Source organism: Loxodonta africana, chromosome 20 (assembly GCF_030014295.1).
Source record: "Loxodonta africana isolate mLoxAfr1 chromosome 20, mLoxAfr1.hap2, whole genome shotgun sequence".
In the NCBI taxonomy this organism is placed as follows: domain Eukaryota; kingdom Metazoa; phylum Chordata; class Mammalia; order Proboscidea; family Elephantidae; genus Loxodonta; species Loxodonta africana.
In genome coordinates this window covers 7,397,138-7,422,686 of record NC_087361.1, presented here as the reverse complement: position 1 = coordinate 7,422,686, position 25,549 = coordinate 7,397,138, and the positions used below count along the sequence as shown (strand labels likewise).

General features: G+C 39.4%; 1 protein-coding gene across 5 annotated transcripts in view; it reads right to left on the bottom strand.

The window, feature by feature from the left end:
- Nucleotides 1-3,117: 3,117 nt before the first annotated feature.
- The window catches only part of CBLB (Cbl proto-oncogene B), a 246,310-nt gene continuing 223,878 nt past the window's right edge, over nucleotides 3,118-25,549 (bottom strand). For all 5 annotated transcript variants that reach the window (XM_064273028.1, XM_064273029.1, XM_064273030.1 and 2 more), the window contains 3 exons: nucleotides 24,777-24,917; nucleotides 15,831-15,950; nucleotides 3,118-6,004 (listed from right to left, as the gene is read on the bottom strand). In XM_064273028.1, the coding sequence (XP_064129098.1) occupies nucleotides 5,745-6,004; nucleotides 15,831-15,950; nucleotides 24,777-24,917 (521 nt within the window). In that variant the 3' untranslated portion in view covers nucleotides 3,118-5,744. The remainder of the gene's footprint in view (nucleotides 6,005-15,830; nucleotides 15,951-24,776; nucleotides 24,918-25,549) is intronic.

Here is a 25,549-nt window from a genome sequence, read left to right as displayed (position 1 = left end):
AAATAGAGCATACTCAACTTGTAGAATAGATTGGAAACCCTTCCCAGAAGCAAGGCTTGAATTGGATTTTGAAGTAGGTGTGGTCAGGCTGGAAAAAGGGAAAGGGATATTCAGGAGTGCCAAGTGCAGAGACGTGGAGCGCGCTGAGACGACTGCAAGCACGCCGCAGGGAAGGGCTGTGGGTGAGGAAGTACGAAGAGGATGCTGGCGTGCAACACCTACTCTAGAAAGCCATGAAACCAAAAACCCCAGCGCCCTGCTGCGAGTCGATCCCAGCTCACCGCAACCCTCCCTGAAGACAGGGTAGAACTGCACCACAGGGTTTCCGAGGCTGTAAATCTTTCCTCCGCGGAGCTGCTGGTGGGTTAGAACCACTGACCTTTTGGTTAGCAGCCAAAAGCTTCAACCACTGCACCACCAGAGCTCCAGAGAAAGCCATGAAGGGTTTTAAATAGAGAAGTAATATTGGATTTGAATTTCGGGAAGATGATTCTGCCTTTCACTAGAGGCACGGAGTCCAATTATTGTCGTCAGTTGCTGTCAGGCGGGCTCTGACCCGCGGCGACTTCCGTGTAACAGGATAAACCGCTGCTCAGTCCCGCCCCGTCTTCACGATCACTGGGGTATTCAAATTCATTGATGGAGCGATTGCATCAATTCATCTCATTGAGGAATCCCAAATAAGGACTATTTAAAATAACAGGCATTATAATTCACACTTGAACGGGTAGTGACAGTAGGGATGAAAAATAATTACAAATAATTTCCAAGTTTGTTTTGAGAAGAAAAAAAAAAAAAGATAATGAAGCCCCATGAAAATTAAAGTTCCATCCGCCCACTGCCTGATTGGCACTGGACGCAGCATTCCTGTTAGGCACATCCTAGTTTCCTCTGGGTCCAGAAATCACTGCCTGTTTTCACACTTACACTCATCTCTGACCTTTAGGTGCCACAGAGTTGGTTCCGACTAGCAACCCTATGTACAACAGAACGAAACACTGTCCGGTCCTGCACCATGATCACAATCGTTGCTATGTTTGAGCCCATTGTTGCAACCACTGTGTCAATCCATTTCATTGAGGGTCTTGTTCTTTTTTGCTGACCCTCTACTTTACCATGCATGATGGCCGTCTCCAGGGACTGGTCTGTCCTGATATGTCCAAAGTACATGAGACTACGTCTTGCCCCATGCATCTGTCAGTCTGTCGTACTGCGGTGGCTTGTGTGTTGCTGTGATGCTGGAAGGTATGCCACTGGTATTTCAAACACCAGGAGGGTCACCCATGGTGGCCAAGTTTCAGCTGAGCTTCCAGACTGAGACAGACTAGGAAAAAGGACTTGGCACTCTACTTCTGGAAAACTTTTCCAGGGAAAACCTTAAGAATAGCAGCGGAACACTGTCTGCCCTCTAGTGATTCTTAATCATATAATTCCCATGATGCTAGAGTGGCCAGCAAGAGCCTTCATCTTCTGGTACAAACATACCCTCCCATCTCTCCTCCTGTCTTCTTCAGGCCCCACAGAACTCCATCCCTTTGCCGAAATAGCAATGTTTGCTCACGCGTGCTGTTTCCAGTTGGAACACTTTTCTTAAAAACAAAGGCAAAGCCAAAAAGCAAAAAACATCTTGCCCCTCTTCTAGCCTGACAAAATGCCACTCAGCCTTACCAACTGTCAAACCTTACCAGGAGGGACTTGTCACTCCCTCCTTTCCTTCCACAGTTCACGGAGGCGGGGATGTTTAAAAGATTAAACATGCAGTGCCTGGCAGACAGTAAGGGCCCAGTAAAAGCTAGCTGTCTAGCATAATCATGTAATTCTAGTACGGTATGCACATGATTGATTGTATCAGAAAGACCTGCTTACGTGTATGTCCCGTCCAATTATCTGTGCTTTGACAGTGTAAGAACTACCACCACGTATGAGTCTTCACGGCAGCACAGCCTTCCCCAGACGTGCCACTTCTTAAAACCCAGGAGCCTTCAAACAATTTTGACTTTCAGTTCTGTGACACAGGAGTAGTTGATCTATTAGCTGCATCTTCAAGTGATATGGTTTTGGTATTTAATAACTAAAATCACCTGAGATGGGAACTTAGCACCACTTTGTCCAGTAAGCTCTTAAATCGGGCGTCTTTTGGTTAATCCGCTTAACGTGAAGGAAAATTACAACACGGAAGTGCTCTGAAATGTTTGTGTTCACTTGCAAAATAATGTACCAACTCAGCATTTTGTTAACATTCATTTTATAAAATACCTTAAAGGAACAGATAAAGTACTTGAGGTTACATAATAACCAGAGTTGAAAAAGAATGAATAAAATATAAATTAATTGAACACATAACTATTTTGCCACATTAAACAAGTTTTTAAAATGCATCTTAAAAAACAATATACTAGTAACTGGGAAGAAAACCCTTCACTCTTTCGCTGTCTTTTTCTGGAAACTTTTCTTCGAAGCACTAAAATTCCAGGTCAATAGGCAAGGCCTGTATTGTTAAAACATACTGTAACTCACTTCCAAAGCTGTCAATTTGAGAAATTTAAAAATTTAACCAGGTTAGATAAGTCAGTGCAAATTAAAGCTTCAAGTTGAAAATCTTGGAGGAAAAATAATGTTCAAACCGTAGGAAATACTCCTGGAACTGGGAAATAAAAAATTCACATTATGAAGAAATCTTTGCAAGTGTTCTTGGTATGTGAAACACTGAGTTAACAAATGGGCCCTCCGAAGTTGCAATTAGGGCTCTATATTAAGACTATTTTCAGTGTGGGCAAGAGGAAAAGAATAGGGAGGCCACTAAGGGTCATTTGTGCAGAAGGAAGTTCAAGTTAAACACAAACACTGCTTGGTTCAATTCTAGAAATTTGGCCAGGATATGTCAGATGCAAAAGGGGAAAAAAAAAAAAAAAAAGGTTATGAAGATTAACGTACTGGACTATCATTTAGGATAAGTCCTTCTATGCCAGAATGTTTTGTTGTGTGCATGGGGTAGGCGTGGGGGGCAGGCTGTTTTGTGCTCCCCATGATCTGTTTTCATTATATACAGTATTGATTTATAAAATAATCATATTACCACCAAGTGTTGAGAAACAGGAGAAACGTCTAATTCTTGGATCACAGTAAAACAAAGTCTGGATCATTTCCAAACATTAATCACTTTTGTAATGAAAAAAAAAAATTTGTTTTGGTTTATTTGCTCAAAACTTTTTTTGGGGGGGTTCCCTAAGACCTGTGCAGTGGGCGGTGGTGGGGTGTGCCATCGCAGCAATCGGGTACCCGTTATTCAGGACAGTGTTTGCTAGAAAGCTTCCCTTTTTCCATTCCACTTACACTGGAATTTTGATTAAATCCCTTTTCTAATGACAAAATTAAAGGTTGCTATTTTTTTTTTTTTTTATTATTGAGTACAAGATGTAGAGATGCTTTGGTATAAACTGGTAAATTTTCTTTGCAAAAGGATTTTTTTTTTTTTTTAACTAGAGGTTCAAATTCCCTGTATCTTCACCGATCTTTTATATTTTTATTTTTTTTCACATATTGTTTGAACATTTTTGAAAGAGAATGTACTGCTTTGTAACATTCTTATTTAGCAGCACTCCCTCATCAATTAGCAACGTTATTACAATGAAGTGGCAACTTTTGGCTTGTAGATTGTGCCTATGATCAACAAGACATTAAAAGGCCAAAATATACAGTGCTTTCCAATGGGACACCAGAGACTGATAAAACAAATGAAAAACCATGATGACTGACATGGAGTTCATATCGCAACAAAGAACTTTTAAAAAGTGTAAAAATCTGCATTCAAATACCTACTCACAGGAAGGACATCTAAGGCAAATTACCAACCCCCCTTCAGGCACATGAACAGCTCAGGACCCCCTGAAGAAATTCCAGTGAGAGCACAACTCTGCAGCCCCGTGACTGCTCAGGCAACATCGCGTCTCCGGAGAGCAACACCTTAAAGGGTGGCACAGGTCGCGCCGTAAAGGAATGCACCCGGTCCCCCCCCAGGTCGGCCTGGCTGTCTACACGAGTTTTCCCGAACATTAATTCTCATTGGCTCTGCTCTTTTCTCTGACCCATGCTAGATGTTTGGTCGTGTCCTTTCAAGTCCTGTAGAGAGGCTCTCTGACGTATTTTTATATCACACTGCGCGTGAAAAAGAAAGGAGTGCAGAACACCTAAACCCACAATTAGTCTGTATTCAGAAAACCTTCTATGGGTTCATGCATTTTAGACAGAAACGGTTTTGTCTCTCATTTTTCCATTAACTTCTCATTAGCAAAGAAGAAAAAAGTTGCCTGAAAATTCAGAAGCTCTAGGCTTTCTCCATTAGACTTTTGCAATGAAAATGTATATAAAGAATAACATTACACTGGAATCTGCCTGTGACAGTTTGTGCTTTAAAAACACAGTGCCTAATACAGCTGAGCATATCACAGACGCTCAATAAATATTTGTAGATTTTTTAAAATAACACGGTTTCTGAAGAACCAACCACTATTTTGCAAAAAAGGCAAAACTATTATTAGTTTCTTTCACCTGACTGGATGGACAATAAATGAGGAAATCTAGAAATTAGATATGAACTCTAATCTGATTGCAGAGAGAAAATTACTAAGACCTTTGCAAAAAACATTGCCACAGTAGCATTAGCACTTAACAGCGCATCAAAGGTTCAACATTTCCACTGCAATATGGACTGGCTCCTAAAGCTGTGAGGAACCAGAGTGTAATCACTCAAATACAAAAGGGACCCTAATCCACTTCGGGAAAGGTGTGACCATAATTTAATCTGAAGAGTATTAATATACTTCAGGGAGACAGCCTTCTTGTTCAGCACGTCCCAAAGCGACGCTGGGGGAAACAGCAGGTGACCTGATTATGTAACGTCAGTACAGAATTGTCATGTGCAAGTGTATTTCTCCGCATCTACAGTCGTTGCTTTCTAATATTGTAGATCTTTGCAGAGTCGTGACACCCTGGGATGACAGAGATAAGACTACGGAGGATTAAAAGAAAGCTTACACAAAAAAGGGGAGTGCTCTCTATATTACCGTGAAGGGCCCTCAGAAAAGGCAGCTCATTGAAAAAATGCTTTATACATTCAGATTTTCCCCATCTCTTAACAGCAATGGCTTCCAAAGAAAAGACTCCGTAGTGAAGGCCACACACTTTGTTTTTGCATTAGTTTGATAAGCTGAAAATCAGAACCTTTAAAGCATCTTGTAAATGGGAGAAATGGACTTGGACCTCCAGGAGGGGCTGGGGGTGGGAGAGAATGAAACAAATACATGATTTAGCTGTTGATGTGGACAGCGAGGGAGGTGTGGGAAATGTCACAGCAGACCTGACCACTACAAAGGGCCCGTCAGGAACACAGTACAGGTATCCATAACACAAAAACAAAAGCAAACTGCAACTTCACCAACTTGTAAACAAGGAAAAGCATTTCACAGATTCAAAGTTCGAGGGAAGTAAACGTCTTTAAATTATTTTCGTCAGTTCAACCCTGATTTAAAAGTATGGCTAGCAGAAATAAGGAAGCTGCAGCGTGGACATCCTGAGCAAGCAGCTGTCTTCCTCCGAGAAGCTGCATTCTCAAGCCTCTCTCCTCAAGGTGCCAGGTGAAGAGGAGGTGCCATCTTTCCTGAATCGCATCTCACCTCTGCGCTCCACTCCACACTCCTGGAATATTCATCCATTGCTTTACATTTGGGTGTTTACAGGCTTGGCTGCTATAGATTGAGACGTGGGGAGACTGGAGGGGGGAAGGCAAATTCTCGAAGGATGCTACGAGCCACTTCGACATTATTCTGGGCTATTTCTAAGGCTCTCTTCACCTCTTCAAAGGCATACCCCTCTCCCATGAGTTTTGCAATTTTTGCATCCACATTTTCCAATGCTGCCTCAGGCCCATGGGGTTTTCTGTGGTGAATTTCTGGTGCAGTCCTGCGGGGTCGTGGTTTAGGGGGTCTGGCTGGTGCTTGTGAACCATCTGTGTAGATTTTTAAAGAGAGATATCATTGAAGCAGTGAGATAAGAATAAAACCATTCTAACATACTACTACTATCACATCATTACATCAAAATGCTAATATTTTTATTATCTTTTACAAAGAAGCTTCCTTCCATATTTACCTGCCATTGTGGGGTAGGTAGTATTATCCCCACTTTGAGGTAGAATATGTTGGTAGGTCCACTAAGAATATTATACCCCTTGTTTCCCAATTCCAAATTTTATCCTTCAAGCCATATGGAAAAAAAGATACATAAGATGAAAAAACAAAACCGTCTAAGAAAGGCTTTCACTTTGTTGTGCAATACAGCCCATTCTTCTCCACCATGACACTAGCTTTGGCTGACTGCTCCCCAGAAGCTCTCTCTCCGGAGGTTTTTACCTACGAAAAACTCAACTGTTACACACTCATAGACATTCATAGAAGAACAACCCCTGACAGGTTCTCTGTCCCAGCCCATGTCACAGCAAAAATGCTTTGAGAAATATGCCTTGTAGGGTCTCTTCCTCCTGTTTTTTCAAATTAATAATATTTTGAAGTGATGACTTAACTTATGCTATGAAAATAAAAAAAAAAATAAAAAAGACTACAGTAGATACTTCGACTCTGTTAGTTAACAGGTAGCACAGAAGTAAGCTTGGTCCTCTGTTCAAACTAATTTATCCAGGTTCCAATGTATAAGTTTTACATGAGAAAAATCAAACCCACTGGAAACATCTGGAGCGGGGAATAATGCATTTGGGTTCCAGATAAGTCCCCTAATTGCAATAATTTTTCAAAGTAAAACAAATGACACTGGTGTCCATGAATGGACAGTAATCTGATTAAGAAAGAAGAAAATTAATTACAGGCCACCATTCCATAAGGGTCCCCAGGGCACAAGCTAGCTAACTTGAAAGGGTATTTTTATAATGAATTTCCACATGTCTACGGTGGGGAAAAAAAAAAAAAATTTTTTTTTATAGTGGCACTTTATTTAAAAAGCCTAGATTAGTGTGTTTACACACACACATAAATACACAGTCAAATTTACTCTATGATACACATATAAGACTATGTAGACATCAACATTTATTTAATACCTTCCTTCTAGACAACAGACAAACGGCAAATGCAAGGATGCAGTAAACAATGATGTGATGCTAGAACCCAAATGCCTCTAGACAATGTCTCCACTGCCTCACCAACTTTCCCAAGGGCCACAGGAGAGGGTCAGCCAGTAGACGAGATCACTGTTCATAAGATGGTATTTTTAATAATAATCAAATTTAAATCATAAAAAATTATCTGACATAGTTCATATTTTTCATCTTTTTAAATCAAGAGTAGATGTAAGGTAGTTTTCCATGAGAAATTACCTTGTAAAAAACAAAATCTTTCTGAGACTAGAGGAAGCCCTGAACACATGGCCCCTGGACTCTCTGTTAACCCAGAACTAAAACCATTCCTGAAGGCCACTCTTCAGACAAAGATTTTACTAGACTATAAGACATAAAATAATACTCGTAAAGAGTGTGCTTCTTAGTTCAAGTAGATACATGAGACTAAATGGGCAGCTCCTGTCTGGAGGCAAGATAAGGCAAAAAGGGACAGGAGCTGGTTGAATGGACATGGGAAATCCAGGGTGGAAAGGAGAAGTGTACTAACATAGGGATAGCAGCTAGGGTCACATAACAATGTGTGTAAAAAACCTTTTGTATGAGAAACCAACTTGAGCTATAAATTTTCACTTAAAGCACAATAAAAGAATCTTATTCAGAATTTTAGTAAGCTCAAGATAACATACATACATACAATAAAACTCTCCGTGATCAAAATATTTGGTTCAACACCAAACTGAATGACAGTCTTATTTTTAATTTTTTACTGTCTTACAAGATAATGTCCAGTTTTAAAAAATATTGCAATTGTTGATATAGCATATTAAAGTATGCTCACATAAAAGAAAACACATTAATTTCTGGTTCTTGCTAAAGTCTGTAATGTTTCCTGCATGTGTAGTTAAGCATCTCAAATTGTTACGGTCTGCTAAATTATACTTCTATGTTTTGATGTTCCATGTATTTTTCTATTAAGTATTTTCATTATATCATGCAAAGATGGGTAATAAATTATACTTTGTTCAAAATCTTCTTCAATAAACTATTAGAAATTCTAGCAAACTTCCCTTTACTCTAATCAGTTTCACACAATTCAGGTATTTAAGTCTTGCCTGTTAGGAGAAACTTTCAGGTGAGAAACGCGTTAAGTCTAAATTCCTTGTATTCTACTGGTAATTGTCTAAGAGTTTTTCTTGTATGTGATTTTGCTTCTGTCCAATACTCAGAATGGTGTGTCAATGTCAAGCATGTTTGTGGCATCCTGAGACATGCCTAAAAGTACAAAGGGCTAGGAAGTCATGAGATTCAGAACTTTTACATTTAATAAATTTACAGCCTTGGAGCCCTATGGGGCAGTTCAACTCTGCCCTATAGGGCCACCATGAGTCAGAATCTACTCGACAGCAATGGGTTTAGTTTGTTTGGAGTATTATTTAAGAGAAAGGTTATTTTTTGCTTGGAAAAAATAAGTAGTAAATACAGTTCATGAAACCTAAGTTAGAAGGAAAAAATAAACACACACCCAAAAGCAAACTCTAGTTAGAGGACTGAGGGCGTCTCTGATCTGGAAACCAGTATTTTTTGATACACAAAATATGTCTGAAGTATCAACTAGAGAAAATTACTTCAAACCACCCCAGGGAAGAATCATGACAGATTCTCAAGACATTTTCAATTTTTTTACATAAAAAGAAATGCTCCTGAGGCAAAGATTTTTTCCAACAGACACAGAATCCTAGCTCATTTCACCCTAGTCATCTTTGCCCTCACTGAAAGTCTACTCCTCGCACACAGTGCTGACCTCTCTTCAGAATCTCACAATTGATCTGCAGTTGAACCGTGTCATGCCGTAGAGGAGCCTACAATGGGAAGTAACATGGAACCGTAACTGGCAACTCCACTGCTCTCAGAGGTGGTTTCACTTATACGTGTATTTCTTCTCATCACCTGTTATGAATTTCTACTCATTGCTGAGATATACTCACCTTGGAATATCTCGTTTTTATGTTGGGCTATCCTAATAGGACAGTGTAGCCCTGCACCAGGTAACTGGCGGCTACAACACAGAGTTTTCAGGTACAGAAGAGAAACATCACACAGAGAGTTGAGAGTGGTCAGATGCACTAAGTCTGGCCACTAACATTCTGAGCGACCTTGGGCTCAGCACTTGGCTTTCACAGCGCACACTTTCCCAGTCTACTTTTGTACACCCATCTTAGACGTATTCTTCATCCCTTCTCAATCAGACAGATGAGAATTAATCAATGTAATGCACAGTGTATGTGCTGAGGAGACCATTAAAAGGCAAGGACAATGAACTTGCATTATAATGATAACTGCTATACTCAAATGCTACAGAACAGCAATTACCATAAATTAAAAGAGCATCAGAGAAGTGTGGGAGAGGAAAAAATACAGACTTTGTTGTGTCTAAATCTACAGAAAGCCTTCATGTAAGCTATAAACAAGCAGAACTGTTATAACCCGAACCAATGGTGGAATCTATTGAAAACCTTGCTGATCGCTAGAGCCCACCATCTAAAACCAATCACCTTTTCTATACAGAACGTCTCTTCCCAGAGCTCAGAAGAAGCACTCACTTTCCCTACTTGTTCTTTTTTAATAATACCTAAAAGTAGGGGACAGCAGGTCCTCATTCACTGCAGAATGTACAGGGCAGTGAAAGGGATCAATGAAACAAAATGAAACTATCTTCAGTTCTGAAAAAATCATTATACTGTAGCCACGGAGTGCACTGCAATGACGATGGCTCTCACCGATCCTGTGGGACTTGCTGTACCTGAATGAGTGAACGGATCCTTAAAAGGAGTCACTTTGGCAGGACACGTGCTTAATTTAGCGCTGCTTTCCACGCTCCTGACTGTGCAAGAATGTGGGTTTGTAGATTATCAAAAGGACGTCTTTCTGGAGCATCAGTTTTCCTCACAGATGTGAGGAAAGAAATCCTTTTAAATATTAAAATGGATACAGATAAGCCAAGGAGTGGAATGCAAAGTTTGCATGAATCTTCTAGATAATACAGACTTTGAAGAAACTTCCTGCATGTAGTTGTTCAGTTTTAGCTAAAGCCCCAGTTCTTGTGTCATTGAGAGTTAACTTTTCCTGGAGAAGAAAGATTTAAGAAGTAGTGCTTTAGGGCAAATCTTGATTCAATTTTCATTTTCTGATGATGTAATACGCAAAGAACACATAGAAGTTCTGGCTGGCATGGGAGACAGCCTGGTGAAACTGTGCTGGGATTGACCTCGAGTGATTGACTGTGCTCTGTCATGCATTCTAAATGGGGACAATATTGCCGCCAAGAGGGCAAACACTGGTTCTTGTGGGTGAACAAGTCTTTGCTCTTTCAATAGTCTGTGGCCCTCCAAACAGCCACAAAAAAGGAGCCCGTGTGGTGCAGCGGTGGCTCAGTGGTTAAGGGCTTGGCTGCTAGCCAAAAGGTTGGCAGCTCGAATCCACCAGCCGCTCCTTGGAAACCCTCTGGGGCAGTTCTACTCTGTCCTATGTGGTCGCTAGGAGTTGGAACTGACTTGACAACAATGGGTTTGGTTCGGGTTGGTTTGGTGGTGCAGTGGGTAAGCACTCGGTTGCTAACCAAAAGATCTGAGGTTCGAACCCATCAGAAGCTCTGAGGGAGAAAGATGTGGCAGTCTGCTCCTACAAAGATTACAGCCTCAGGAATCCTGTGGGGCAGTTCTACTCTGTCCTATAGGGTCACTATGAGTCAGAACTAACTAGATGGCAATGGGCTCAATCAGCCACAGTACATAGAGACAGTGTACCTGTGGTATTAAATTTTCATGGCGGGGGTGACATTTAGGAAAAATAATGTCTAAAAAGGGTCCTTAGGGACAACTTGAGACACACTGCTCTGAGCACACACGTAAAGGAGCTGCTGGTACTTCCACCTCAGTGGCTGCCAACTGTTCAGCTATAAGAGCCCTTACTATTTCCCTCATGATCTGAAGCCGTTTTTCCTTTTTTTTTTCTGACTCTGTATTTTGAAAGATGTGTCTAACAAGGAAACGTCATCGTATCGATGACCACACTTTCCCATTTTCTGGATCTTGTTCAACCATAGCTACCACAACAAGTTTCTATATTTGCGGGCAGAAGTAGAGGCATTTGATGTGTTTTCATGCATATGAAGTTATGGCTTCTCTTAGACTTTTAAAATATTTAAAACAGCACTTGACAGCACACAAAAATGATGGGCTATCATAGACCTAGGAGCGCTGGTACCAAAGCAACTAAGAGCTCGGATGCTAACCGAGAGGTCAGCAGTTCAAACTCAGCAGCTGCTCCTCGGAAACCCTACGGGGCAGTTCTACTCGGACCTACAGGGTGTCTATGAGCTGGAGCCAACTCCACGGCACCTCACAACAACCATCATAGACTAAACTACAATGACATTTATTAAAAAATCTAACAATGCTGCAAGGTTCTTACGGCATTGTGTTAAACAGAAATGAGACAGAATTGACACAGTTTCTACAACCTTAATTGTGTGAAAATGTGCACGGACCAAACACTAGAGGGAGGCGCTCCAAAATGGCAGTGAACTTCCTTACTGACAAGACAGTTACTCTAGGTGACTTCTTTATCTTGTTTTTTCTGTAATTCCATTTTTTCTTCAATGTACTTGTACTACTTACATAATTAGGGGAAAGCACACAGATACAACAAAGCAGCCAGGGATCCCTCTGCTAGTTTCACAGGCTTGGGCTGCCCAAGGATCTCAACTGAGAACAAAAGACTGATTTTCCCAATTGGAAAAGTATAGAAAGCACACGATGAACAGCTTGCCTGAGGTTGTTCAAAAAATGGTCAGAATCCAGGCTTTGAAACCTTTGCCCTCCATCCTTTGTTATCGTTACTATTCCTCTGTTTACTGTCTTTATTTGACTTTGTCATTAACCACCTCCACAAATCCAGTTTAGCAACTGTTGCTACATGTATATGTGATTTTTTTGCCACTTTATTTTGGTTTAGCTACTGGTGGGAAGACAACACGGTCTGTTAACAAGTGAACAATAAATACATGTGTGCATAGCTTACTGGTAAAAAGAACTGGCTCGAATACTACCATACTGATAGGGACTTTGGGTAAATTACTAAATTTAACTGTGCCCCACTTTCTTCTACAAAGTGACATTAGTAATACCTAATTCAGAATTGTTGTGAGGAATAAAATTATATCTAGATTATGTATGCAAATGTATAAAATATTTTATTTATATATTTTTAAATTGTATCTATATATCTATATCTAAAATACTCAGCACAGCATCTGGCATATAGGAAGTGCTTAACAAACTTTAGACATTATCACTGTGTATAACCTGAGACATAATCTCTCCAGTTATTTAGCAGTTCATTGACAATATTTGGGATAGGCATCAAGGCTCCTAGACCACTGATTTTCCCCAGCATAACAATATCTGAGAATTAGAAGAAAAAATAACATGAATTTAACTCAAACACATCATCATTATGACTTTGTAATAAATTGGGCCTGGGAATTCTGGACACATTTATGCCATAAGCTTGAATTGCTGCTGCTACTGGTACACCTGCCCAATTATGGAAGGGCATGGTTTAACTCACAGTTTTCATTAAATTAATTAAAAAACCTTCACAGACATTGCGGTAGATAATTATGATGATTAAGGCCAAAGTTATATAATTTTTTGAATGTATCTAGAAAATGGTAATAAAAGAGCTACATTAGGCTAATGAATGTAGATTTGTAAGAAATAAAATGCCAGGTTCTGAGGTTTCAAAACCAAAACTACTTAAGAACAAACATCTCAGGTAGTTAAACCGTGGTAATACACCACAACACTGCAATTTCCTTTGCCAAAAACACAAAATAAAACCAAACCTTAAAAAGACATAATTTACCTTAAAACTTCCTACCAGTAATGACAATACAGTCCAACCCTTGCATGAAGACTTGATTTCCAATCATGATTTTAAGAGAGATAACTATAGAATATTTGGCTCTAATATAAAATTCAGTTAACATAAAACACTCCCAATTTTCCTTTAAGCTAGTAAAGCAAAGTAATATTGGAATCAGTTCCCTTTATAATGAGATCTCCTTTCTGTTGTTGTCTGTGTATCTGGCAAGAATATCTTTTGCCAGTTACAAACACATTTAATACAAGTCATGTGCTAAAATTCTAGCATTGTTTTCAAGTGTTATATTGAAGTGCATTATAAATACTAAGGATATAAAAAATCTTCTGTAAAGCTAAAACTGTACATCATCAGAATACGCAATACAGATTTCCTGGGTTTTTAAAAACTGGGATGCAAACTGTAGCATATTATATATAGTAACAAGAGAAAAACAAACTGGAATATTAAATGCACACACAGAGTGAGAACACAGAAATGGAAGCCAGCTGAATGCTGACAGGCCCATGTGAAGACACAAGCAGATGATGAACAAATACGTTCACCCCGTATACAAGTATATGTCAATTTAATTTAAAATCCACTCACATTGTTTCTGATTTAACTACCTTTATGTTCTACTCTGTCCTATAGGGTTGCTATGAGTTGGAATTGACTCGACGGCACTGGGTTTGGTTTGGGTTTGGTTTATGACATATCCAGAGCCCTGGTGGTGCAGTGATTAAGAGCTCGGCTGCTAAGCAAAAGGTTGACAGTTCGAATCCACCAGCCACCCCTTGGAACCCTTTTGGGGCAGTTCTACTCTGTCCTATACGGTCGCCATGAGCTAGAATCAACTCGACAGCAACAGGTTTGGTTTCAGTTTTTTTTAATGACATATTCATGGCATTAAATGTCAATGGTTACTTTTAAAAATCTTTAAGAAAATTATAAAACACTTTCTTTCAGAGGACTAAACATTTGGAAGGCTCTTTGAGTATGTGAACACTCACCTAAAGATTAAAAAAAAAAAAAGTTCTTAATGAAAACACATTATTGTTGTTAGCTGCCGTAAAATTCACCCCTGACTCACAGTGACCTCACACAAGATCCTGTGCTGTCCCATCAGGGGCTGCAGATTAGACCATCGTGATCCACAGGGTTTTCAGTAGCTGATTTTCTGATGCAGATCACCAGGCCTTTCTTCCTAGTCTGTCTCAGTTCGGAAACTGTTAAAAGCAGTACAGCACCCTAGTACCACACAAGCCACCGACAGCTGGGTAGTGGCTGTGCTTGAGGAGCACTGGCTGGACTCCAACCTGGGTTTCCCACATGGAAGGCAAGGCGTCTACCACCGAAGCATCAATGGTTCATAAAACACATTAGTTACTATAAAATAAGGACAGTTAGAATCCTGAAGGCACACAAGCCTTTGGTCTCAAAGTTTTGGACGGAGCGACCTGATCTAGAAGGCAACCCAGTTTCCCTCTGAAATAAACCAGAGACAGGCTGGAGGTCAGTACGCTGCATGTGAACAAGCATGCTGTTGCGAAAAGGCACCTTATCTTCTGTGGTTTGACTGTTTCTACAGGGACTTTGGAGGGTGCAGATGTATCTGATGTTACAGGTCACCGCGGTCCTCAGAGTAATAATCAGGACACTTTTATCACTTGGGTAAAAGCCAGGTCAGGCTTCTGGTAGACAGGGATATTTCAACATGGTTGGCAACTCAAAGTTCTTCCTTGAAACTCTAGGGATACTAACCAGAATTCATACAGCTTGAAATCAACCATGTGAGTGATGCTCCTTTGGGCTCTAAAGCACCCACAGCAGCTGTGAAAACACTGTTTTGGGCATAACCCCCTCTATAGTTTGAGTATGTATTTCTTTTATCCAGTGTTGAAGATACTGAATAATTTTTTAAATCATTCATGGTACTCTTCTCCAAGTTAGAATTTAACCTTCTTCCTTAAAGGATTTGCCTCCTTCTGTTATATAGAAGCTGTCAGATATTGGCTCTTTTTTCTTGACTTTGTACATCTATCCTTTCTACTGGAACCACAGGGTTTCGTTGGCTACACACTGATATATTTGAAACCTTGTAATGACTAGAAGTAAACTGGTAAGAGAATACAGACCAAAATTTGAAAAGGTTAATACAGTATTCTATGTTTTCTTGAGTTACCTGCAAGTGTAGGTAAACCTAAAAAACCACAGGGGGATTTCTGCATCTCCTACACATGGCACTGAAGACATAAAACTACCATGTTGATAATTCCCCAAGCAGTATTTCATCATTAATGGTTATGAGTACAATTTGTTATTTACTAAAATATCCTTCTACTTGATGGCTGGTAGTGGGGCAGTGCACTCTAGCCTCAAGTAAGCTATGAAAATGAACAGTTTGGTGTTTCTGTAAATTCTAAAGAGATTTTTTACCTTAATGAAGAAGTAAGAGAACAAAGCATTTCCACGTACAAAGGGACTTACCCCTTCTCCCATATTTGATAAGGCTAGTGGTTAAGAGTGAATACATTTTTAATCAAAGAATGTGCTGTGCTGATGACTCAGAGATAATATGCAGCCTGATTCTGTATCCCATGAAGCAATCCTGTAGGCATTCCTCTCGTAATACAAGCTCTATAAGTTTAATATAAAGGTGCTAAAAATACATTCTTAGGTTGGCAATACTCATTACATGATACGGACATAAAAAGCTACTCTTAAAAGCAAAAAGCACTATAGAAACATAAGGTATTATTATGACCATTAGCTACCACACCTGGACATGAAGGGAGCTGATCATAGTCCTGCGAGGTCCTGTTGGATTTGACATTTTCACCTGGTAATCTCCTAGCAGGGGGCAGAGGAACTTGGCCACTTGCTGGATCAAAAAAGGGATCTTAAAAATAAAGACAATTTTCAAATTAAAAGGTTAATTATTGACTGACTAAAGAAAAAACTTCAGAAATTTTCTATAAAGATCACAGTTTTTGAAAATGAATTAGAAAGTTAAGCTCATGGCTGATATTGACCATTTTCTAATCTGTCTATATGTTTTCTAATTTATGCAACACTTGCTCAAAATATGCTCTTCCCATTTATAGATAATATGAAATACTAAGTTTATATTTATATTTTTCACATCTCTTATTTATCAGGTCATTTTTAATACAACTTGAATCTAAATTTTATTTTCTGTCCCAATCTATCCTGTACAATGAATGAAAACAGTTTTAAAATAAAAGTGAGAAAATTGGGTTTGGGATTTTACAACCAACTATAAGAATACTATCAAATCCCTTAATCTAAGAATTGTTGCTAACTGCCATCGAATCAGTTCCTGCTCATGGCAGCCCCACGTGTGCGGAGTAGAACTCTTCCATAGGTTTTCAGGGCTGTGACCTTTCAAAAGCAGATCACCAGGCCTGTCTTCTGAGGCACCTCTGGGTGGGTTCGAACCACCAGCCTTTCGGCTAGTAGTTGAGCACTTAACCATTTGCACTACCCAGGGATTCCATTATGGGCAGACTCACCTGTAAAACAGAGCTGACACTTGACATTTTGAGGGGTAAGAGAATGACTGTTTGTGAACTCTCCTACACAGAAGACAGGGTTATAGTATTATACTGGACACTCTAAGGACTAAGAGAATGAGTGTATGTGAACTCTCCTACACAGGAGACAGGGTTATAGTATTATACTGGACACTCTAAGGACTAAGAGAATGAGTGTGTGTGAACTCTCCTACACAGGAGACAGGGTTATAGTATTATACTGGACACTCTAAGGACTAAGAGAATGAGTGTGTGTGAACTCTCCTACACAGGAGACAGGGTTATAGTATTATACTGGACACTCTAAGGACTAAGAGAATGAGTGTATGTGAACTCTCCTACACAGGAGACATGGTCATAGTATTATACTGGACACTCTAAGGACTAAGAGAATGAGTGTGTGTGAACTCTCCTACACAGGAGACAGGGTTATAGTATTATACTGGACACTCTAAGGACTAAGAGAATGAGTGTATGTGAACTCTCCTACACAGGAGACATGGTCATAGTATTATACTGGACACTCTAAGGACTAAGAGAATGAGTGTGTGTGAACTCTCCTACACAGGAGACAGGGTTATAGTATTATACTGGACACTCTAAGGACTAAGAGAATGAGTGTATGTGAACTCTCCTACACAGGAGACATGGTCATAGTATTATACTGGACACTCTAAGGACTAAGAGAATGAGTGTGTGTGAACTCTCCTACACAGGAGACAGGGTTATAGTATTATACTGGACACTCTAAGGACTAAGAGAATGAGTGTATGTGAACTCTCCTACACAGGAGACATGGTCATAGTATTATACTGGACACTCTAAGGACTAAGAGAATGAGTGTGTGTGAACTCTCCTACACAGGAGACAGGGTTATAGTATTATACTGGACACTCTAAGGACTAAGAGAATGAGTGTATGTGAACTCTCCTACACAGGAGACATGGTCATAGTATTATACTGGACACTCTAAGGACTAAGAGAATGAGTGTGTGTGAACTCTCCTACACAGGAGACAGGGTTATAGTATTATACTGGACACTCTAAGGACTAAGAGAATGAGTGTATGTGAACTCTCCTACACAGGAGACATGGTCATAGTATTATACTGGACACTCTAAGGACTAAGAGAATGAGTGTGTGTGAACTCTCCTACACAGGAGACAGGGTTATAGTATTATACTGGACACTCTAAGGACTAAGAGAATGAGTGTATGTGAACTCTCCTACACAGGAGACATGGTCATAGTATTATACTGGACACTCTAAGGACTAAGAGAATGAGTGTGTGTGAACTCTCCTACACAGGAGACATGGTCATAGTATTATACTGGACACTCTAAGGACTAAGAGAATGAGTGTGTGTGAACTCTCCTACACAGGAGACAGGGTTATAGTATTATACTGGACACTCTAAGGACTAAGAGAATGAGTGTATGTGAACTCTCCTACACAGGAGACATGGTCATAGTATTATACTGGACACTCTAAGGACTAAGAGAATGAGTGTGTGTGAACTCTCCTACACAGGAGACAAGGTTATAGTATTATACTGGACACTCTAAGGACTAAGAGAATGAGTGTATGTGAACTCTCCTACACAGGAGACATGGTCATAGTATTATACTGGACACTCTAAGGACTAAGAGAATGAGTGTGTGTGAACTCTCCTACACAGGAGACAGGGTTATAGTATTATACTGGACACTCTAAGGACTAAGAGAATGAGAGTATGTGAACTCTCCTACACAGGAGACAGGGTTATAGTATTATACTGGACACTCTATGGGAAAAATAATTATTGTTAGTTGAGGCATTAAAAATTGTGCTATTGTTAATGTTAAGGTTTGAATGTACAGCTAAATATGGTTTTTGACTACCCTGACAACCAACCAGTAAGACAGCATCTGAAAAAGTAAAAAATATGAATTGCAGACAAATTAAAAATTAGTTTACTACTTGTAATTACAGGTATTGGGGGCCCTGGTGGAGCAATGTTTAACTGCTCAGCTGCTCATGGAAAGGTCAGTGGTTTGAACCCACCAGCAAGCTTTGTGACCGAAAAGGCCTGGCAGTGTGTTCCCATGACAATTACAGCCTAGGAAGCTCTGTAGGGCAGTTCTACTCTGTCATATAGGGTCGCCCTGAGTCAAGATCAGTCTGATGGCACATGACAGCAGCAGCTATAGGCATTAACTTGGACTCACAGGAGAAAAAGAGATTTTGTCAGTGTGGCTATATCAAACCGGTAACCTTAAATTTAACTTTTGTATTAGCAACATACATATTTAAATCCTTACAACAGATTCCTGTTTGGAGTACAATCTATTTTTCACTGATAATTTATTTAGCCACTACTTTTACCTCAATAGAAACCCTGGTAGCATAGTGTTTAAGTGCTATGGCTGCTGACCAAATGGTCGGCAGTTCAAATCCGCCAGGCGCTCCTTAGAAACTCTACGGGGCAGTTCTACTCTGTCCTACGGGGTTGCTTTGAGTTGGAACCGACTTGACGGCAGTGGGTCTGGTTTTTTTTTTTTTTTTACCTCAACTTCCTGTTTTACTCTCTCGTATTACTTCCTTTTATGTCTGCCAGTATTTCCAAAGGTCCCACAAATTCTTTTGAGATCAGGGGGCTTTGTCTTAAGTATCATGTTTGTATAATATACCCTAACAAAAACACAGTACACCTAGCACACTGCTTGGCAGAGATGCTGGGCTAAATAAATATTTACTTTTACTACCAACACTAAAATTCAACCCAGCCAGATTTAGATTTTTTATAAATTCCAAATCATCAAAATTTGAATTGCTGATGAAAGGCCAAAATTACAAATATTAAATCAGATCTGATTATATTCCATTGTGTTAACTTCCATCTGAGCTTGATATTAAGAATATGTAAGATTTGGTTATTTAAGAAGAAAAATTATGCTTAGGCATTGCCTACTATTTATATTAATTTGTGACTAGATACGTAAAGTAGGAGTTTAAGACATTCATTATTCTTCCCACTCCTTTTATATTAACTATCACCGGCTTTGATGAGAACTTTCTGACCTAAGCAAGGTTACCTAACTTGCTTTCATTATTCCAATATTAAAATAACTGTTAAGATTTGAGCTTTGAATATCTGAAGAGTCAATGGTTCAGCCTCATTAATTTTGCTGAAACATCTTAGGAGGCAGAGCTCAGAGGGAACAAGTACAGAAATCAGATTCCATGGTACAAATGTTAATCTTCTGGTTTGCAAGAGGTTACCAAAGAAACTAAATCTGGTGATTTCTGCATAAACTTATAAATTTCCCCACGATTCAGATTTAAATATTCAATAAAGAATTACATTCAGTTATTGTATATTCTAAAATGTCCCCAATATAACACTAGGTTGGAAACCCCGGTGGTGTACTGGTTAAGTGCTACGACTGCTAACCAAGAAGCTGGCAGTTCAAATCCGCCAGGCGCTCCTTGGAGACTCTACGGGGCAGTTCTACTCTGTCCTACAGGGTCACTGTGAGTCGGGACCAACTCGACGGCAGTGGATTTGGTTTTTTTGATAACACTAGGTCAGATGAAAGATTGTCTTTTGCAATACATACCTTTTTAATTTCCTCAGGGGTAACTTATAGGTTTGTTAGAGATACTCATCCTATTTTGAATTATTTATTTATTTAAGGTTAAAAAAGTAAATTCTGGGTATATTTCAGAGTCATAAACAGACACTCTAGAAAACTATATAGGTATACTATATTACTCCATTAATCTATTTTACTTAAAAGTCACAAGATACACTAAAAATATTCCCACTAATAGCACCACTGCCTTGCTTCATGCTAAGTTTGCTACCGGTCAGGTATAGAGAAGACAAATCGATAGCAAGTTATAAAATGGTGCTTAATTCAGCGTTCAAGTTTTAAAGGAGGAACACAGTAACTACAGAGTGCAGTAATAGAATATAACTTTCAACTGTCCCCCGATAAAGAACTTTTGAAAATCAATAGTTTTTTAAAAAATATATTCTTCAAAAACTATTTAAAGTACATTTTTATATTCACATTTATGATTAAAACACACAAAATGAAAAGACGACAGCCAATACACCACATATATAGTATACCAATAAATACTTGAGAAATGAATAAACACAACGTAATTAACTGACTGTAAAAGCAAAGACATTCTTTTATTACCACCGCCTATGATTTATGATTTATAGTACAATAATACAAGATGGACAATTTAATACTTATTTTAGTGATTATAAAAAACTAGGAAAAGACTGGGCTGCTAACAAAAAGGTCGGCAGTTGGAATCTACCAGCCACTTCTTGGAAACACTATGGGGTAGTCCTACTCTGTCCTATAGGGTCGCTATGAGTCAAAATCAACTCGATGGCTATGGGTTTAGATGGGTAACTATAAAAAAAGTGGAAAAATATGCATCGATCAAAATCATGCTGTGTAAGATATCTAAAAGCATGGCAAAAGTTCATGGTACATTAAGTATAAAAAGGTTGTAAACAGCATATATTATGTGAAATAAAGTTTACATAAATATTAAGATATATATATATACACACACAGACAAAAATGTAGAAGGAAACATTAACAGACATCTCTAGGAAGAGGTAGCATAGTATTCTTAATTTTTTTCTTCCCATTATCTGAAATACTTCCAAATTTTTACTGAAGTGTAGAAAAAGAGGCAAATAAAATTGAATAGTTAAAACAGTGGCATGTTCTCCTCGGAGGTGTAAAAAAACTGGAGGATTTATCAGTTATTGCCAAAATTTAAAAATAATATAATGACGAGTCTAACTGCTGGAAGGAGTCTGAAAAGCTAATTAGGTAAAAGAGTTTCTCCCCTCTTAGCTGCTCTCGCTCTTTAATTCCCCTTCATAAATCCCCCAATGTGTAATTAAACTCCTCCAGCATTAGAGAACTCCCTACCCTCTGAGACAGTTTATTCTACTTCTGAACAATTCTTCATAATTTAGGAAGCTTTTTCTTAAATTTCTCCTTTTTAATACTTCTTCTCACTGGTCTGTCTTTTACTTTCTATAAGGGACGCATGGAATATATCCCCTCCTTCTTTCCCAAATACTGTAGTTGAAGACAATTCCAATGTATATCCAAGGTCTTCTCTTCTCTGGGTTAAACACCCTCATTTCCTTTAATCCACCTAATGTGGTTTGGACGCCCTTTTCCACCCTGGTTGCACTCCTCTAGTAATATCCTGGCCCAGTGGCTCTCAAACTTGAGCAAGCACCAGAAACACTTGGGGGACTTGTGAAAACACAGATCACTGGGTCTCAGTCCCAGCGTTTTTGATTTAGTAAGTCCTGGGTAGATCCCAAGGATTTTTATTTATAACAAATCCCCAGGTGGCGCTGATGCTGGTGGTCTATAAACCAAACTTTGAGAACCACTGTTGTAATCCAATCTGTCAAGACCTATATACAGTTGTTCCCCGTGGCTGACCACCGTGTGGCCGCACCGCCACCTCAGATTAGAATTCTGTGAGTGCAACCATCCACGACGTGAGCTTGCTTGGTAGCGACATCATGACAGGGCTTCACAAAGGTCCTTGTCAACACAACTCCCTACACCCTTTTCAACAACCGTTGCTAATGATCCACACTTTCCGCACGTAACTGCATTTCTGCATCCAAAAGGAACGCTTTCATTTATCTCGAATGAAGCCCATTTTGCTAGCATTCAGAGTTGAACTGTGGTTTGAAGATTGGAAAATGAAGGCTGGATTTCACAGAAAAGTATGACTTCAGGTTAGAGATACAGTGAAAGAAAGATGGAGTTGGCTATCGAATACGTTGTGCAATCTGTGAAGTGTACAAGGGCACCCAGTTATGGCATGAGCGGCGCTAAAATGCAGCCTTTCCTTGATCCCCAAGCCACCAGACATGGCACAGGGTGGAGCGAGGGATGTCTATCTCCACTACCGTCCCAAACAAAGTACCTTTTTGTAATTCAGACAAAAGCACCTAAAATGCTAGATGTAACCTTCAGTTTGGAGACAAAAAAGTATAAAAGCCTTTTCAAGGACCCTTCAGGTTTTGTTAAGATATAGTCAGCCAGTACATAATAGATGACCCACATACTGCAGCGGGATTAAGTATTTTAGAGGCATCATTGTATACTCCAAGTAATGTGTGTGTATGTCTCAACACTTGTGTGTCTTATCCACACATTCTCTCAAATATTCTAAATTATCAAGTTGGGTGGCACAGATGGCTAAGCGCTCGACTACTAACCAAAAAGTTAGCAGTTTTAACCCATCCAGAAGTGCCTGGGAAGACAGGCCTGGCAATGTACTTCTGAAAGGTCATAGCCTTGAAAACTTTATAGAGCAGTTCTAGTCTGCACACATAGATTCCCCATGAGACAGAACTGATTTGATGGCAACCAATGGTTTTTTTAATGACAGCAACGACAAAGCTGAGTGATAATCAACTGTGGGATGTGATTCTCAGATTCTCACTGAGGCATACTTTTGTGATTGACTTATTTCACTCGGCATAATACCCTCCAGATTCATCCATGTTGTGACATGTTTCACAGATTCGCCATTGTTCTTTATCCTTGGGAAGTATTCCATTGTGTGTATGTGCCATCATTTGTCCATTCATCTGTTGATAGGCACTCAAGTTGTTTCCATCTTTTTGCTATTGTGAACAGTGTTGAAATGAACATGGGTGTACATATGTCTATTTGTGTGATGGCTCTTATTTCTCTAGGATATATTCTTGGAAGTGGAATTGCTGGATCATATGGTATTTTAAGGAGGCGCCATATTGTTTTCCACAGTGGTTGTACCATTTTACATTCTCACCAGCAGCACATAAGAGTTCCAATCTCCCTGCAACCTGTACAACATTTGTTATGTCTATGACGTCAAGCTGGTTGATTTTGGCCTTTAAATCTTCCATATCTTTGCTGACTTTCTATCTAGATGTCCTGTCCATTACCAAGAGTTGTGTGAAGTCCACTTTACTATTGTGGAACTGTCTATTTCTCTTTTCAGTACTGTTTTATGTATTTTGGAGCCCTGTAGCTGGGTGGGCATGTAGGTATTTATTCAGGTTATGTCTTCTTGGTGGACTGTCCCTTTAATCATTATATAGTGTCTTCCCTTGTCTTGCATGCAGCCCTGGTGGTGCAGTGGTTAAGAACTTGGCTTTTAACTGCAGTTTGAATCCACCAGGTGTTCCATGGAAACCCTATGGGGGAGTTCTACCCTGTCCTATAGGGTCACTATGAGTTGAAATCAACTCAATGGCAACAGGTTTTTTGGTTTTATGGTTGATTTTGCCTTAATGTCTATTTTATCTGAGATTAGTACTGCCACTCCTGCCTTTTTTTTGGTTACCATTTGTTTGATTTTTTTTTCCACCTTTTGATTTTTAATATATTTACATCTTTGAGTCTAAGGTGTGTCTCTTGCAGACAGTGCTGTAAAAAAAAAAAGAAACAATCCATACCTCACACCATACACAAATTCAAAATTACTCAAAAACCTAATTATAAAACTTAAAATGATAAAGACCACGGAACAAGAAATAAGGACAACACTAGGGGCCCTAATACAGACCGTAACAAACAATGCCAAACACCAGAAGAGGAACTACTAGGTAAATGGGACTCCTAAAAATCAAACAATTTTGCTCACTGAAAGACTTCACCAAAAGAATAAAAAGAGAACTTACAGACTGGAAAAATTTGGGGCTATGACATACCTGACAAGGATCTAATCTCTAAATCTATACTATACTTCAGCACTTCAACTACAAAAAGACAAGCCAATTAAAAAACTGGCTAAGTGGCCAAAGTCTGAACTTTGTTCCCATCACTGTTAGCCCAACTACCTCGCTCTTCTGGTTCTCAGAATGTCTTTTGTAATGCGAGAGGGTCAGCTGCACTGGATAATCTCTACAGCACCATTCCTGTCCTAGGGCTCCTGCTGCTCTCAGTCTCTGTAATCCTGTTAGCATTAAACCAGCCAACAGATGGACCCACCCTACTGCACTTTTTTCACCACTCAGGGATTTTTCTGCTGTAAGTGAATGAATTATTATGCTAATGCTTCCTTGACAGCATAAGCTTAGAGATGTTTTTGTTTTCAGTGAAAAATTTTCTTTAGCCTTCCCCTCCTACCTGAAGGAAGAAGGAAAAGGTCTTGTCCTGAGGATGGTCGGCTACCGGAGCCAGGAGGTTTTGAATGTTCGATGACACTATGCCTTGCAGGAGGTGGGGGAGGCGGGAGGGATGGAGGGAGGGCATCAAAAGCATCTTCGCCTGCATTAAAGAAATGTCAATATCAAAAGCAGAGCTCCATTACTCAAAATACACAGTATCGACAAAAGGAATGACTGATTTTCTCTGGCTGCTTAAAAAGAACTTTACTCGCAGGGTTTGTCCAGCAGTTCATTGACTTTGACAATGGGATCTAATTATTTTGTGGGAGTGTTTGGACATACGCGCGCACACACACACACACACACGTTTTCTCTCTCCCAGACCTTTCTATTAAAGAGCAGCTCTGCAGGTTAGAAACAGCTTACGGTTACTTGTAACCTTTAAAATATTAAGACACTGAAAGTTTGAACTAAAAATACTATAGGTCACACTATCAAAACAAAATTCTCTGTGTAACAAAAGGAGTTCACAGTCTCTGATTATAAAATCATACTGCACACATAGAATTTGATATCACAGAACAGACTGTCCCTTAATGTTCATTCTACTGGACTTTACTGAAACAAATTTTCTCTACTTTCAATTTATTATCGAATGATGCAGAAAGTACACTAGAGCACAGGAATATTATTCTTATCTCTGATATCACTAAAGAGGAAACATTATATGTAGAAAAACTGAGCGGTTCCTAATGCCAGTTATTACATTTGCTATTTCTCAGCTTTAGTAAG